The 18,502-nt window shown below is 38.0% G+C and overlaps 1 protein-coding gene across 1 annotated transcript in view; it reads right to left on the bottom strand.

Annotated features, from left to right (window-relative positions):
- Positions 1-18,502, bottom strand: part of LPP (LIM domain containing preferred translocation partner in lipoma) — a 724,515-nt gene that overhangs the window by 110,701 nt on the left and 595,312 nt on the right. The window contains exon 9 of the mRNA XM_025374584.1: positions 12,346-12,515. Within this exon, the coding sequence (XP_025230369.1) occupies positions 12,346-12,515 (170 nt within the window). The remainder of the gene's footprint in view (positions 1-12,345; positions 12,516-18,502) is intronic.

The raw sequence follows: 18,502 nt of genomic DNA, 5'->3' as shown, positions 1-18,502 counted from the left end.
TTAAGCTCCAGGAAAGCATTTTAAGGTTGGTTGATAACGACTGTTAAAGGATGGAGATGGGAAAAGGCAGAAGGCAGGCAACCAATGGCATAGACAGAGAAACCTCAGATACCAATCTCCAGGAGAAGAGTCCTCACCTTGGGTAAGTGTTGTAAATAGAATGTGTAGGAGAGCTGATGGGAGATAAGAATGGAAACATATTTTGGGGCCAATTTTTGCATGAGCTTGACTGGAAGTACAGACCAGTGGATTTCAAACTTGACTGTGCATAAAAATTTACCCCCCAACTCCCTGCTGTCCCAGGAGCCTTGCAAAAGAGGCAAAGTTCCTGTCTCCCTGTGCAGAAATTCTGGGGAGGAGTCCAGAACTTTACTTTTAATGAGGAGTTCACAGTGATTCCAAAGCAGGTGACCTCTGACACATTTTGAGAAAACTAAGCTTCTAGAGTCTCATGACTTGCCATCTCTTAGACTCCATAAGTTCTCAAACCAAGTGGTGTGCAGGTAATATTCTGAGCCTGAAATGCTGACTTACAGTTGTCCTTTGGTGATTCAAGTTAGGCAAAATTCTCCCTTGCAGATTTTTATGTGTCTAACTGGGCCTAAGCCCTGGTACAGTTATTTACTACTCGAAGCCCCCACACTGATTTTTGTTCAGCCCTGTCCTCTCCGTTTCACCCTATAACCATGTGAGGTAACAAACAGTACTTTCATCCAAGTGCCTCTTTCTTTCTTTCTCTTTCTTTTCTTTTCTTTCTTTCCCTTCCTCTCCTTCCTTCCTTTCTCTCTTTCTTCCTTTTTTTTTTTTTTTTTTTTTTTGAGATGGTGTTTCACTCTGTCGCCCAGGCTGGAGTGCAGTGGCGCAATCCCAGCTCACTGCAACCTCCGCCTCCTGGGTTCAAGTTATTCTCCTGCCTCAGCCTCCTGAGTAGCTGGGATTACAGGCATATGCCACCACACTCAGCTAATTTTTGTATTTTTAGTAGAGATGGGGTTTCACTATATTAGCCAGGCTGGTCTCGAACTCCTGACCTCAGTTGATCTGCCCTCCTCGGCCTCCCAACGTGCTAGGATCACAGGCATGAGCTACTGTGCCCGGCCTTTTTAAATTTTATTTTATTTTAGTTTTTTTGATAAGATGACAAATGAATTTATTCCTTTTATGAATTATTAATGACATCTACAATATTATTAGTGAATTCCATAATGTTATAATGCATAATGTGAATTCTATAATAGAATTAGTGAATTCTACAATATTATGATAGATGGTACAAATGAATGCAGATCCATCTGGGCAAAATAAACTACAAAGAAGGGAAAGATGTAACACTCAATGCCTGCATGGGATGATCCTGGAGCTGACCACGCTAACGTTTTCAAACTGTTTTACAAAGTCAGATGTGAGAACATATAACAAACTGGTTTCCTCTTATTGTTTGTTTTCATTCTAAGTGTGAGGAAACTGAAGCTAAAAGAAAAGGGAAGAATGCAGAATTAGCAGCTGACTGAGTGTGAACCAGGTCTGACTTTAAATTCTATATTCTTTCTTTAAAATCATTTACTGCCTCATACCAGCCCTACTACATGAAAGGCGCTCATACCTAGAATCTTTGAACTTATTTTCAGGTTTATTTTTAAGATTAACTTTATGGCCTGATCACACAGGCACACCCTCTCTTCTCTGCCACTGTCCAGTTTCTTCTAATAGAGAATATAAGGTTACAAACATTTCTTTCTCCTGAGAATACAGAGTAGTTTAGGAGGCCGTACTAACAGGGAGTCCATGCTACAGCTGGGTAATTATCATTCCTTTATCCATTAAGAATTATGGCTGGGCGCGGTGGCTCACCCCTGTAATCCCAGCACTTTGGGAGGCTGAGGCAGGTGGATCACGAGGTCAGGAGATCGAGACCACCTTGCTAACACTGTGAAACCCTGCCTCTGCTAAAAATACAAAAATTAGCCAGGAGTGGTGGTGGGTGCCTGTAGTCCCAGCTACTCAGGAGGCTGAGGCAGGAGAATGGTGTGAACCCGGGAGGCGGAGCTTGCAGTGAGCCGAGATTGCGCCACTGCACTCCAGCCTGGGCCACAGAGCAAGACCCCGTCTCAAAAAAAAAAAAAAAAAAGGAATTATAAGATAACTATGAAAGAAAATGAGGAATAGGTTCCTATTTTCTTTCCATCCTTTTATCTCTAAAGGAGGAAGTTTACTGAACCACTGCCAACAATTCACTCAGCCTAATGAAGTGTATAAGTAATGGGATTAAATAATCTTAAACCATTATTACAGTAGCCTGATGCTGGCATTCATCCAAACTCTGGCAAACATTGAGTGGTGAGTTCATGCTTGACTTAAACAAACTAGGGCAGCGGGAAGGTTCTAGAATAAAGTTTCAGAGGCATTTAACCTGGAAATCTGAGACTCTTCATTCTGGTTAGGGTGAAAGCAAACGCTGTCCTATTTTTACACTCGCCAACCAAAACCTTACTAATCCCAACATTTTCTAAGGATGTCTCTCTGGACCTGTAGCCACAAATGTTTAAATCCTTCATGTCAGTCCCAAAGAAAGTAGTTCTTTGAAGGCTTCATGAAGACTCACGGTTTCTAGTCCCACCTCTGCCATTAATAAATCGTATATGCTCAGGCAAAACACTCAGCTTTCTTGGGATTTAGCTTTCTCAGCTATAAAATGGCATTACTGAATTTCTAAGGTTCCTGCTGGCCTTTAAAAAGCATTCTAATTCTATGACAACAGCAGTTAATATGGTTTGGAACAGGAACTGGGAAGAAAGGGTTACGTTCAGCTAGGCCTCTCTGTTGTTCTGGGCAATCCACTTACAGGTCTGTGCCTCTCTTTCCTTTCCAAGTAAGGGCTGCCTTGGAACCTGCAAGGATGTGGTGAGCAGTAACTAAGATGAGCAGTGGGCTGGGGGATATTTGGTTGAAAGGGCTAAATAAATACCATTAGCAAAGGAGAGTGTAGTAACTATTCATTGCCCCACTGAAAACATTGTTGTATAATAAAGGGTGATAATATGAATGTCTGTTGAAATGAGAGAGGCTTTCCAAAGCATACTCAATCCCCAAAATATACATTTTGCTCATGAGTTAATTATCCATGGAAAACTTTTTTAGCATTCCTCACTTAGATCATTTATACTTTTTAAAGTTTTACCTAGATATTTTATATTTTTTATTACTTCTCTATGAGGACACTTTTCTGTTATATTTTATAAACCTAAAATTGTCATTTTTATTTTGTCAGCTTACTAAACTTTCATTATTCCAATATTAAAAAGTTTTCAGATTCCCTAGAAGCATAATCACATCATTCGTAAATGACTGTATATACATACAGTCTTAAGATGTTGAGTGGAAAAATCTCCCACTAATACAAATAATATAATGCCATGTATTTAAAATTAAGAAATACTATGTGCTCACAACACTACATATGGTTTAAAGAAATACATGAACATGATAAAAAACAAATTTAGAATAGTGGCTCTCTCTGGGGGAACATGATCATGGAATAGAACCCAAGGGATTTCTACTGAAGTTTTAATGTTTTATTTCTTAAATTGGATAACAGGTACATGGACCTTTATCATTCATTATGCTTCATATCTTTATATATATTAGGAATGATGCATAATAAATCAAAATAGGTAAATACTACTTAGAGTTTATTTTGCATTATTGCCATTGTTTTTGTTTTTAAATAAGAACGTATGAAAAATTTTATTAAACGCCCTTTTAATGAAAAGCATCTATGGAGATTACTAGTTTTTTAAAATTTTTATATATCAATATAGCAAATTATGGTAAAAGATTCCTAATTATTCTAGCACTGGCACTAAATATGGAATAACTGGAATGTTTTGTTATGTGGTATTCAATTTGCTAATATTTCACTTAGGATTTCTGCATTTATGAAAGTTAGATTATCACAGAATTGTCTTCTGGGGGTAACCTAAGTTAGGTATTACTATTGGGAGCATGCTAGCTTTATAAAATGATTTGGTAAGCTTCTCGTTTTTTGCTAGGCTCTTAAAGTTGAAATAGCACAGAAATCATTTGTTCTTTGGAGATCTGAAAACTTTTATTAGTGAAATTTTTCTGGCTCTTTTGCAAGTAATAGTTTCACATTCTATCTGTATTTATGAGTTTATTCAAGCTTCTTTCACCTGTATTTTAGATTTGCATAGAACATAATCTCTCATATAAAATTTTAAGTGCAATAATTTTAAAATGTCATCTGTATCTATGCTGAGTGTCTTTTTCATTCCTAATTTTTTTGCAGTTTTTGTTTCTTTCTTGATTATCTTAACCCAATGTTTATTTCACTGCTCTTTTCAAAATATCATCCCCAGATCTAAATGTTCTAGTATTTTTCAACTTATCAACAATGTTTTATTTTAATGGATTTCTTTAAGATTGATTTTCTTGTCCCGTTCTAGTTTTTTGAGTCAATACATATGCTCTGTTTCCTGTTGCAATTAATAAGACTAGTATTACTTGGCATTCTATGCTGGCTGCATCCCATTCTCATTGCTATGCAGTGTTAGCATCATCACTACTTTCTAAGATTCTTTAACCCAAGAGTGTGCTTATGTATTTATTCATTTCTTGTTTTACTATATGGCTACATGTAACTCTGCCTGCCACAGTAGGAACTGTCTACAATTTCCTATTAGACTTTGATATAATAAATGTTTTTCTAAATCTTCCATGCAGTTTTAGACAGAAGATAGAAACTCTTTGTTTGCATAGATCAATGTACATAGATTAAATCAATGTTATCAATCATATTATTTAACTCCATTTTATGATTTGTCAAAGACTAAAAGGAATATGTTAAGGTTTTATAAAGAATTATGTTTTCACCGTTCTTATCTCTTACTTCATCAGTATTTTTAAATTATACATTTCAATATAATGATACTTAATGAAGGAAAGCTCAGGGCTATTCTTCACCGGGAACTGTGATATTTATCAAAAAGTAATGTTCTTCAGACTGCTTGATAGTTTTGTACTGAATTGTACTTTGTCTTCTGTGAATACTGTAGTTAGTAGGTAATTAATATTATCTTATTTTGGTCTGAATTTACTACTACATCTTTGCCCCTTTATTTTTTAACCAGGAGTTTTTTTACTTCATTGCTTTTCACTGTTTTATTCACTATGCATCTCCTGTGCACATTATTTTGATTAGGTTATTTGTCTGTTGGAAAATTTCCTTGAATCAACCTTCAGAAAGGATATGTAGGTGACATATATTCTTTTTCAATGGTTCAAGAATATTTAAAAGAGACTGTAAAGAAGGCAAAGTTTGATATACTGTTATGTAACAAAAGCAAGGTACTAACCAATAGTTAAGGTATGATCTCATTGTGTGTGTGTGTATGTGTGCACGTGCGTATGTGTGTCTGTAACCACATGTATACAGATGTGTGATTGCATTTATATACACACTTCCATACCCACAGGTAAACATAATAGAAAAGAAGTGCATGATACAATGTGAACTATTATATTGAGAGAAGAGAATTACATACCTGTCTTCTATTTGCTAATTTTTCTCTAATGGGCATACACTAATGAAAAACTTAGCATTTTAAAAAAGAATTACCACCATAGGAAAGTGGTAACCTAGCAACAGCAAACGGGATTTCCAGTGTTTTCTGTTAGATGTAGAGATAGCCGGACTTGGGAATCAGAGGGCTAGGGTCAAGTATTAGCTCTGACACTCGTATTCCATGGAACTGAGCAAGCTGACACTTTCTAAGATTCAGTTTCTTGCTACTGGAAATGAAGGCAAAAATAACTGTAACTATTTCCTAGGATCATTAGAGGGTAATATGATAAAATAAAAGTGCTTCGTAAAAGTTAAAGCACTGAGCAAATGTTAATGTCAATGTCAGTTGTTATAAATATTTTTAACCATTTTTTTTTTTTCCTCTTAAGGCCTCAAATGCTCAAGAAAATACAAGGGCTTATGGTTTTTCATCAGTAGAAGTTTAGCATTTCAGGTTCTGTAATACTGGAAAGCATGAGTCAGGTGGTTATCAATTAAAATTTTTGGGGAAAAGGCTATAATGATACCTGATTTTAAATCTGAGTAGTTGGAGGCTGTCAGTATCTTCACGTGGAAAGTTGAACATGGGCCAGGCGCGGTGGCTCATGCCTGTAGTCCCAGTGCTTTGGGAGGCCAAGGCCGTGGATCACTTGAGGTCAGGAGTTTGAGACCAGCCTGGCCAACATGGTTAAACCCCATCTCTACGAAAAAATACAAAAATCAGCCGGGCGTGGTGGTGGGCGCCTGTAATCCCAGCTACTCAGGAGGCTAAGGCAGGAGAATTGCTTGAATCCAGGAGGTAGAGGTTGCAGTGAGTCGAGAATGTGCCACCGCACTACAGCCTGGGCGACAGAGAGAGACCTTGTCTCAAAAAAAAAAAAAAAAAAAAAAAAAAAGAAAAGAAAGTTGAACATTAAGTTGCATGTTGCGCGTGGTGGTGCAAGCCTGTAGTCCTAGCTACTTGGGGACTGAGGCAGGAAGATCATTTTAGCCCAGGAGTTCGAGTTCAGCCTGGGCAACAACAGCAAGATCACATCTCAAAAAATACAAAAAATAAAATAAAATAAATACATAAAAACTTAGTTGCTGAATGTTAGCACAGATGTTAGCATGGGCCAAGCAATAAAGTACAAATTATAAAAGCTGTTCATAGTCTCTGTTTTGTCATTTACTTTGAAAACATCAGAACCACATTTGTAAAATGAGACTAATAGTCTCCCCATTATCTATTTCACAAGGGCTCTGCTAGGCCTGACAGCATGCAGTCACAGATGCTCGGTAGCATTAGAAAATGGAAGGGGCTGTATGAATGGAAGAGATAACTATTCCCAGTGGGTAACATGCTTAACCTCTCAAGAGAGTGCTTGACACATTTTCCCCTTTCTTGAACCATTTTTCTTCTTCCTGGGAGAGTTCTGGTGAAACGATGATATAACATCAAGAAGAAAGTGTGTGTGTGTGTGTGTGTGTGTGTGTGTGTGTGTGTGTGTGTGTTGTGTGAGAGAGAAAGAGAGACAAGAGGCACAGACAAACACTCCTTGGAGGTGAGAGAGCAGAGGTAGGCAATTAGAAAAAAAGGAAGAAAGTTCATGTGGATTTTTCAGGTTTAGTCCAAACTCTTGCTTCCTTTCCCAACATCCACATAAAGCACTGGCCATAAGTGCTTTTAAAACATTTTATTAAGAGGAATGGAGTATATAAAAGAACAGCTTTCCTGCAGAGGTACAAAAACTACCTCTTAATGCAAGCTGAAAAGTTAGAATGTTTTAACTGTAGCCATTTGGTGACATAAGGGAGCAAAAGGCTGCTAGTGTGTTGGTCACTAATGCGCCAAGTTTCAGGTACCTTGAAGTGTTTAGTCTCCTGTGGAGTTGGCCTCCTATTTCCAGAGGCCCTTTAATCATTTGGATTTCAACTCTAGTGAAAATGTCTGTACCACCTTCTGCAGTCAGAGAGTTAGGACCTGGATTCCATCCACTGTGAGTGAAAACACTGGTTTAGGGGAGGATCCTTGGCTGCCACTTCGTAAACAGACTTTTGCTGAGAATTTCGGATGCACTTTGTCCCTAGGCCCAGACTCCTTGGTAATGCTAGAAATAAAACAGCAATTCTTTTTCTAAAACTATACTTATGTGTAAGGCTGTCTCTTTATGTGCAGAAGGGTACATAAGCAGGAGGCATTGTTGCTGCCCTTCATATTCACACCTACATAAAAAATCTTCTTAAGCAAAGCATGAACCTCTTCTTCTAATGTGTGTCCTTATATTCCTTCCATGACATTTATTTATTTCAGTAGTTCCATAGCAACTACAGCCAAGAAATTGCCCCAGATTTACAGGGTTTCTATATTGTATCACATTATACTAAATGGAAAAAAAAAATGATAAAAATTCTATTAATCAGATTAAGCACTTATATTAATATATGTAAATAATTTCATGTATACAAAATATCGCAACTGCTTATTCCTTATCTTTGAAGACCTGGAAGAAATTAATATCTCCCTTTCATAAATGAGGACACCGATACTCAGGAGCTAAATGATTTACCCAAGGTCACACCAGGAGAGCTAGAATTAGGATAAATACATTCTATTTATATCACTTCCCAACAAAGTTTTAGTGATCTTTATTTTAATCTGTTTACATATTCAAATATATAAGAATAACCAAAACTAGGCTTTCAAGAGACATATCACCAAAGAAGAGAAGCATCTCATTGATTTTGCTAATAATTACAGAAACCTAAAATAACTATGACATAATGTGCTTATTACATTCGTTCAAAAAATATAAATAAACTTCTCCCATAGGGGATAGATTGCATTTTAACATATAGTTTCATTATTGTTGATGGTTCTATAAGTTAGAAAAATATTTCTAAAGAAATCTAGCAAGGTAACACAAAAGTCTTCCAGATTAAATTTGATTTGGTAATACAAATCAAAGAATTTATGCTAAGGATGTAATTCAAAATAAAAAATAAAGTTTTTATTAACTATAGGCATGTTATTTACAATTCTAAAAGATTGCAAAACACACAATATCTTTTGACTGGCAAATGGTTTTAAAATGAAGTGTGTAATCTAAATGTAAAACTAAACAGATAAAAAGTTAAAAATGGATACTAACAATGCAAAACTATATGAACATTTGTATTATGTTAATAAATAAAAAATAGAAAACAAAATATGTAAAATGATTAAAGAGAAGTACAATGCTATACTGAATCAGACTGTTTAATCATACCTACTTAAGCATGAGGATTAAGAACAAACTCAATAAACCACGGGAAAATATTAAAAATCATTGAACCAAAGCTGAAGACATTGCTGGTGCATTTTCCCTCAAAATCATGTAAATATTTCATTTTAATAGGATCTTAAGTTGATCAACAACCAATTTAGGTAGAAGTAAATTTAATTTATACTAGACTGGTCTCATTCCTGAACTCAGAGTATCAAACATGGTGGTCCTTATACAAAAATAATTAAGCCACCATCTTGAATATTCTCATTCCATCAATTTAAAAAAAAAAAAAAAGACACACTGACTGATGGCCAAGGATTAGGTTTGCTCTGGTTTGTATGGAATACCTTTTAGACATTAGTTTTCAACAGTGTAACCAAAGGCAATTTTGCTGGATCACATAGAAAATGCCTCCAGTTCTAAGGCCTTTGGTTCCAAGAGAGATGCACAGTTCTAGGATCCTCCTTAATGCAAACTGTCTTCAAAGCAAACTTGTTTTATTTCATTTGCCCAGTTTCCTCAACCTCCATACACTTCTAGTATGCAGCCTATTGGACTTATAAAAGTTCAGAAGAAATTAAAGTTCTGATACATCCATCTGAGGGCTTGAGGGCTGTGCTAAACTCGAATCAATATTGAACAAGGGTCTTTGAGTAAAGCTTAACTGAATTCTGATAAGAATTAAATTACATTTTAGAGTCACCACAAATAGATCTCATTAAAGAAAAACCTTGATTAAATGTTCTTATGAGGAAAATAAGTAAAAAGAAAAGTTAGAATTTCCATTATTTGAATTCATCCAGCTCTTCCAAGTATGTAATTAAACCTCTCCCAGATAGTTTTCCTTGTCATAAGCATAGTATAGTAACAACAGACCAAAGAAGAAGGGGCTGGCGTCCTACAGAATCACAGAGACCCATCCTATGCCTGGAATGGAGATAGAAACTTGAACCCACACACTACAGAAACCTATTATTTAGTCAGATTAGACCTTCTCCAGTTTTGTTACACACTCAGAAAAGCAAGCAAACATGTAAAAATGGGAAGAGTATGTCTGAGAGGTTATAATAATTTCCTAAAGCCCAGTGAATTTCACCGCACATGTAAGGTTCCCACATTCAGAAATATTAAACAGGTCCAGAAACTTCATTAAAGTTAATCCCAGAATAACATTTATTCTACTACTTTCCCTGAAGAGGCCCAGTGTGCTTTACAAGGATTGTCTCATTTCTTCTTCATGAGCCTTTGGGGAAAATAACTGCCATCGTCCCCATAATATAGATGAGGCAACTAATACTTAGAAAGAATAAATAACTTTCCCAAGGAGAAGAAGCATTAAGTGATGGAACCAAATTCAAACTCATGTTCTTCCCACCCTGTTACATTGTTTCCCAATACTGTCTATACGATTTCTAGCTAACAAGGGTTGAAACAAAACAACTGAAGAAGGCTGCCACAGTAGCATCATTAAAGTAGTAAAAATCAACCATGGAGTCAAAAAGGGATAAAAAATAGACACAAGAGCTATAAAATAACACAGCAGTATGTATTTACTTGGTGTAAGGACAATCCTGGGTGCCTCTACACACTCTGCCAACATCACTACCTTAGGGCTCATGGCAATAAATAACTTCATAGACGTGGTCCCAAGCCATTGCGAATGACACCCGGTTTAGTCTGTTTCAAGAGGCAAGGAAGTATGTAATGCCTTTCTTTTTTCAATACAGATTTCAAAGGGTGATATTTGAAATATTCTGATATTCTAAAGAGGTAAGCTTTTGTTTACTAGACTTCCCCTTGTGCATAATTGCTCCTTCTAGATCAAAAGTACATTACTGTACTGTTGTGTACTGTTATGAACCTGCTCTGTCCTCCACTGAATGTGTAGAATCTCCTAGAAGAAAGGCTCTTCTGTACTGTGTTATAGATTGTGCCTTCCACTCCAAACATCCTGAGTCATGTTCCTTTTATACTTGCATGTGAGATGAGAGAGCACTGATCTCAAAGCCAGCGACTGGGTTCTACTGTTCCTTTCTGCAAGAGCTTAGACTATGAGACTCAACCTCCTTAGTTGATTAACGGAAAATCCCCACCATGCCAATCTTGCAGAGGATAGGGGCGGCTGTATGTAGGAAAACGAAAACCACGTAGCATCTGCAAAGAATCTAAGACTGTGGAGTGTGAATAACGGAATGCAGCCTTGGTTCTGACACTAATGATAGGTCATACGAAGTCGCTTTCCTCCTCTCCATGTCTTGGCATTCTCATTGCTAAAGAGGGTAATTACGCAAACGATTTTAAGATTTTTTTTTCCAACTCTACCACTGTATGGCTCTACATGTGTTTAAGTTACCTTTGGAAAGAAATGATGTTACGTGTGTTTAAGTTACCTTTGGAAAGAAAATGAAATAAAATTGAACCTAAGACAGATGCAAAGCCACATTTCATCCTACAAAGTCTTAATCTTGACGAACTTCCAGATCTGTGCTACAGACCCCAAGGTTACAATGAGTTAGAGCTGCCAAGTTATAGGAAAATACCAACCAGGCCCAAAAAGTCTTCAATAAATGTGAACCTTGTAAAGCCAAGTATGACTCCCAATACCTTGGTGAAGAAACCAAGGTTTCTTTTATGTTGAAATCCCTGGGCACTGACGGACAAACCATGACTGTTTTGTGGGTTTACATAACAAACAAATAAAAACACTACTTTTCCCATCAACATGTGTTAAACAAAGATTAAAATCATGCTGAAGGATAGCAAAGAAACCTACACTAGATGAAAAAAGCCTGTGTTCATCAAATTATTCTAACAGAGAATAGTTTAATAGGTAGATTAAGTAAGGAGCATTGCAAAAACTCTAAGGTAACATGACTGAGAATTTTTTAGTTACCCAGGGATATTATTAAAATATAGTTTTGTGTTCTGTAATAAAAGAAAACAATGATTAGCTCAGTCAGCATTATTGTTCATTTCTCTCTAAGGTGCTTTATAAAAAACAGTTCCCCTGTTTACATCATTGCACCTGTTGGATAAGAGGGGGAAGAAACATTTTGGTAGATAAAAAGTGACTCAAAGGGCCCAGTATTCCGGAAGAGAACTGACAAGTCCAGAGATTCTGTAAAGTTTCCCTGAAAATACTGGGCACTTCAAATGTAGGGTGAGATCTTATAAGAGGTGTGAGTCAGCTACTTGGAAAGCTTTCTGATGCTTCAAGAAAGAAAATTTTAGCTTGTACATACATGCTTAAAAGCCACAGGCTAATGATCTTCCCAGCAGACCAGTAACTAAAGGGCAGTCCCACGCTAATACACCTTTCTGATCGCATATGAATGGGGGATGTGTAGAAAAAAATTACAATATGCTAATTTACGCACGCACGCACACACACACCACACACATTTTGAAGTCTAGGAAGAAGTAAAGATCTGATGGCTATATTCCATGTGGAGTGACTGCCATTCAGCCACAGAAGACATCTTTGCAAAGCATTTGAGGAACAAATCTGGAACTTACAATGTAGCAGGGCTCGCAGTATGCTTTCTTTTCCACAGCATAGAACGGCTGCCCTCGGAGCTTGTTGTTGCAGATGATGCAGGTAAAACAATCCACGTGGAAGACCTGATCCATGGCAGTGCATCCTGTACCTTCCCCAACTACGTTTTCTCCACACCGAGCACAGCGGCCTGGAAAAAAAAAAGGGTTTGATAAGAACACACCAGGGAGCACTTCAGTCCTGCTAAAGCCAAAGTGGAGGAGAGAGCAGGTTCACAACACCAGTGGCAACAGAACCACCACACCTGCCGTCATTACCCCAGTACTATTACCCCATTACCCCAGCAAGATGACCAGTACAGCCACCCCATCCTCTGCAAGATTGGCATGGTGGGGATTTTCCATTAAGCAGCTGAGGAGGTTGAGTCTCATAGTCTAAGTTCTTGCAGAAAGGAACAGTAGAACCCAGTCGCTGGCTTTGAGGTCAGTGCTCTGACTCTCATCTCACATGCAAGTATAAAAGGAACATGACTCAGGATGTTTGGAGTGGAAGGCACAATCTATAAAACAGTACAGAAGAGCCTCTCTTCTTGGAGATTCTACACATTCAGTTAGAATATAGGATAACTGGGTCCAAACTCAAATTTTAGGTCCTTTTACAAAAGCCCTGATTGTAAAACCTCTGCAGCCAGCCCTCTGTGACAGGCAGATCACGAGGCAGTCCTTTAATTTCTAGATCGCTTTGAAGGCTAAAAGTTTCTTTCTCCTATCGAGCCATAATGCTTCCTTATTCTAACTGCTTACCCCATGGTTCTAGTTCTGTCTTCTGAGACCTTATCTCTCTCTTGGACTTGACACCCTTTAACACATCAAAATTCAGTGAACATTGCTTCCAAGTCTGTTATTCCTTTGAACATCCACACATCCTGCAATAGTTTCATATACTGTAGGGTTTTGAGTCTCTCAGGGCCACGGTTCTCGTTGTTCATGCAATGAGTATTCTGCAAAGCTCCAGCATTCTTAAATTGATTAATGTGGCATCTGGCCTACATATGGACATCAGGTTTCAGTTTTTAAAATCTGTCGTAAGCTTTAAATAATAACAATAAAATATAAATTCAGACAAATATTTATATCAGTGAGAGGCATTATGCTGGTTGGCATCCATATCTCTATCTGCCTCCATCATGGGAATCTTGACCCAGACGTCAGGTCCACATCTAGTTTCCTTTCCTAGTCTTTGTTTCTACTAAGTTAAAAAAAGTTCTATCTAATAGTTATAGAACACTGGGAATGTCAGTCAGAAGCTGTAGGCTTTGATAGATAAGGTATAGCAAATGCAGTGCTTCACATACATCAGACGTTTTTCTAGGGGCTTTAGATATAATAATTCATTCCATATTCACAACGATGTATAGGCAGGTACTGTTATTATGCCTATTTTACAGATGAGGAAACTGAGTCACACAAATGGTTAACTAACTTCCAGCCTAAGCAGTCTAACTTCAGCATCTATGCTCTTAACCACTATGCTATAGTGCCTATTCCCAGTTGTGTGCATCAGGATTAACACAGATCTGACGTCAGGGAGCATTACGGAGAGACTTGTCACCGAAGACTGCTTTCAGCAGTCCATCACATTGGATTGACAGCCATTTCACACTGAAACATGGGAGGGCTAGATGTTTCAACCTGAGAGAAAACAAGGTAAATTTATTTCTAATTCTCTCCAGTTGTATTTGGCTCTGAAAAGTATTTCTTTATATCCTGTTGTGAGATTTGAATGCGACTTTAAATATAACCCAAAGTATACACTTTAAGTTTTTTTTTTTTTTTTTCCTAAGGAATAAGAAATATGAAGGCTGGGTGTGGTGGCTCATGCCTGCAATCCCAGCACTTTGGGAGGCTGAGGTGGGCGGATCACCTGAGGTGAGGAGTTCAAGACCAGCCTGGTCAACATGGTGAAATCCCGTCTCTATGAAAAATACAAAAACTAGCTGGCCATGGTGGTGCGTGCCTGTAACCACAGCTACTCAGGAGGCTGAGGCAGGAGAATCGCTTGAACCTGGGAGGCAGTGCAGTGAGCCGAGATGGCACCACTGCACTTCAGCCTGGGGGACAGAGTGAGACTCTGTCTCAAAAAAAAAAAAAAAAAAAAGAAAAGAAAAGAAAGAAAAAAAACGAAATATGAAGTGCTGGAAAAAGAGTTAAAGTATTGGAAACTAAGCTGTCACCACTACAGTTGATATCATTATAAAGTCTTGATACCACAGTCTTGACATTTGATGAAAAAATTTTGTATAGTATTTGTTTGTGGCAGACTGTAAAAGTTTTTATCCAAGACTGAACTTGTACCGGTTTTTATTATGAGATAACATTTTGGACTTTCCTGCCAATAGTAACATAACTATTTCATATGGCATTATTTTTGTAATTATTCTGAAGAGGAAAAAAACCAAAACCACACACACACAAAACTGTGCTATGTTTGAAAATTGTGCTTAAATTCTAACAGCTTCATGCCACCTTTTGACAACATTTCATTGCAGAAAACGAATTAGGGATTAGGAGTAAATGGATTAACAATCCATATGATTATTAAAAGCATATTAGATTCCTGTGAAAGCTGTAATTTTACATTTCACATTCGTTAAATGCAGGCAGGTCAACAAAATCCTTTTTCTACATTACTCTTTCCTTTTCTAGGTGTCCAGCAGATCCACTACATAGTACATGAGGGGCTATCAGGGATCTGTGGACCACACTTCCCCCCCTCCCCAAAAGCAGTTCTCATTAAATATTAAACTATTGGTAATGGCAGTCTACTAAGCAGCTGAAGTAGCAATTTTGATTCAGACTATGATGCCCAAAGTGTAATACCTGGAATCCAAGAACCCGCGCCTACATGGTTTATGGAGAGTTTGATAGCTACCCATGAGGATCTGGGAGCAAACTTCAATCACTGATTTAGAGGGAATGGCCAGAGCAAAGCCTTAAAGGTCAGGCTAAAAAGATAATCTTTGAAATGGTCCATCTATTCAACCTCAAGTATCTACTCTTGCCCACAACTATGTTCTGCTTCTGTGTGATATACAAAAATGAATTCAGCGATGTCAGTGCCTCTCCCAGTCAAGACAACCTACATGCAATAGTCACATGACAAAGCATGTCACACGTCTTAGAAGCAAGTGCTACGGAATGTGGAAGGAAAACCGCATTCACCGGGGCTCAGGAAAGGTTTTGTGGAGAAAGAAGCATTTGAACCCAACCTTCAAGGTTGGAATTTTGACAGGTAGGGGTGGAAGACGGAAACACATTCTAGTTTTCCCTCACAGAGAGAATGGGTGACTATGGCTTGGATACCAAAACAATGCAGTGGCTCTGTGATGGCATGACATGGTTTTGCCTTCTCAGCTATGAAAACAGATGGACTGTCTTCCTAAGGAATGATCTATTTTATGCTTTGGAGAATATTCCTCCAGAGTGGGTCAGCCTAATATGCTGGACCCAGACATAGCTAGTTCTGCTGCCTCTCATTATTTTTTCTATTCTTGGTATACACTGGGGACACCAGCCTTGAGGGCGACCAGTCTGGCACCTTTAAATCACAAGTACAGAAAAAGAGCAAAGAACAAAAAATAAAAATAGCCCCACACATTAGCAGGACAGAAAAGGTACCCAAATCTTTCCTTTTCACATGAACAAACATTTACAAACTATGTCCTTTAGGGAGAGATTCAGAATGGAGAGAAAGTTACTCAAGCATAGTGTATGCTTGCCTCTAGAAGGACTTACATCACACATTATTAAAAGCACACCACAATCTTAACGCCCATCTTTTAGACAAGTATCTCGGCACTTTTAAACATGAGAAACCAGGAGAATAGTACCGAACTTCAAGGCATTGGAACACAAAGGAAACACAGTCGATTAGCTCAGACTAGGGCTGGTGTAAAGAGCTGGTCGGCAATGCTGAGCACAGTCAATCAAAAGATCCTATGACAGAGGGTCGGCAGCCTGTGGGGAACTTTGTCAGTGAATTAAGATTTCCAAACAAAACAAAAAAGGGTGTTTATATATTATTACTTATTTTATATATTGCTTTGTACTGACTCTAGATTCAGCCATCAATTCTTATCCTTCACCTCCGCTCTCCCATCTACAGCAACCTCAGCAATGTCTTGGAAATGCCTGCTTTCCACCACACGCCTACTACCCAATCACGCTTCCTTTCAAGGGCTATTGCAATGGCTTCCTGATTGTTCTGATATCTCTGATTTACTTCCTCTTACCAACAGAGAGGCTTTACAGAAGTCTTAGTAATGGAGCTAATCTGAAGAGTTAGAATGTTAACAAGTCATTTTTATGAACGGCATGGGTGAAGAGTGGCATTCCAGGCAAATCTACAGGTTGAACAAGGGAAGTAGAATAGTGTGATATGGATTTTCAAGTTTTTTTTTTTTTTTTTTTTTACAGGATCTCATTCTGTTGCCCAGGCTGGAAAGCAATAGTGCAATCATGGCTCACTACACCCTTGAACTCCTGGGCTCAAGTGATCCTCCTCCCTCAGCCCTTGCCACCAGTAGCTGGGACTACAGGTACATGCCACCAAGCCCAGCTAATTTTTAATTTTTTCCTATAGAGATAGGGTCTTGTCATGCTTCCCAGGCTGGTCTCGAGCTCCTGGGTTCATGCAGTCCTTCAACCTTGGCCTCCCAAGGTGCCAGGATTACAGGCATGAACCACTGCACCAGGCTGGCTTGTCATATTTATTTTCTCTTTTGGTAATATGAATTTGTTTCTTTCATGATGGCAAAATAAACTTCTTATTTAAAATGTTTTTCCTGTGATCACTACACAACTGATAAAAATAAGCCACAGACCCTCTTTTGCAAGCAGTGCTTGTTTTGAGGCAGGACCAAAGCTGTCCATAGCCATTTTGGGAGTTGATGCCATGGTGACTGGGGATGACATACTCCCAAACTTTCCCATTATTCACCATCAAATGTAAAGTATTAAATATGGGCAGACATCAAGCCAGGTCACATTTGTCTTCATGTCTTCCTTGCTACTTGAATTATAATAGACATTTTAAGCACAAGCAAAATTAATATTGTACCTTTAAATATGATAATGAATGGAAGCTCTATATGCCAATTGTATGATATATCAGCATTCCCATTAAGCACATTCTTCAATACATTCTGAAAAAAGTCTTGGTTCTAAAAGTTGAATCAATAAGATTATATAAGGGTAGTGAAATGATGGCAACGTATTCCTAGAAACAAAACCTGCTCCAATTTATCCTACATATGGCTACTGAAGTTATTTTCCTGAAGCACAGTTTCCATTAAGCTGATTTAGAAATGATCTTCCACTGAAGGCACAAAAAGATAACAGAATGAGTTTGCATTCTTTATATGACAGGCCCATATGACGTTAACTGAAGGCTCTAGGATGGTGGCATTTTCTTATGACCAAAGCTTTTATTTCATGGACTCTGTAGTATTGAGGCATGTAATAATAGACAACTTGTTTCTTAAGCTGCTTATATTCTAGGACAGTGACTCAGTCTTGCCTGTAGATTGCAATCATCTAGGAAACTTAAAAGAAAATCTTGATCCCTGGTTCCCAACTCCAAAGATTCTGATTTCATTGGTCTGGGGGTGGGATATTACAGGAGAGAAACTTTTAAAACTCTCCAGGTGATTCTATGTTGAGTCAAGTCAAACTCAGTGTTCCAGGGGGTGCCTATTTCTGTCCTGCTTGTCAGAATAAAAGCTGACAAGTATCGCCCAAACAGGTTTCATCTGCATGCAAAACAGTTTGGGGACAGACTGCTCAACCACGAGTTGGCTGAAAAAAAGAAATTCCTAAGGCATCATAATACATGTTGTTTTTTACCACAGAGAGGATTCTCCCTAATGCTGTCTTTATATTTTAGTTTGAAAAGTTTGCAATGGCTTTCCATCCATTGGAAATATACATGAGCAGAATCAGCTAAATTTTCTCATAAAATATTTTGGTAGCATTGAGCCAGAGAAAGCGGTTTACTTATATTAATTGGAAGCACTCCGATAGAACAGGCTTCTTTTGGGTTGCCGATGAATTTATCATATGGTACTGCTGTAGCCTTAGACAATACAGAATCCACAAAGAATGTCAATGGATAGCCATG

The sequence above is a fragment of the Theropithecus gelada genome, chromosome 2 (genome assembly GCF_003255815.1).
Source record: "Theropithecus gelada isolate Dixy chromosome 2, Tgel_1.0, whole genome shotgun sequence".
NCBI classification, from domain to species: Eukaryota; Metazoa; Chordata; class Mammalia; order Primates; family Cercopithecidae; genus Theropithecus; species Theropithecus gelada.
This window is presented reverse-complemented; position numbering and strand designations above follow the sequence as displayed.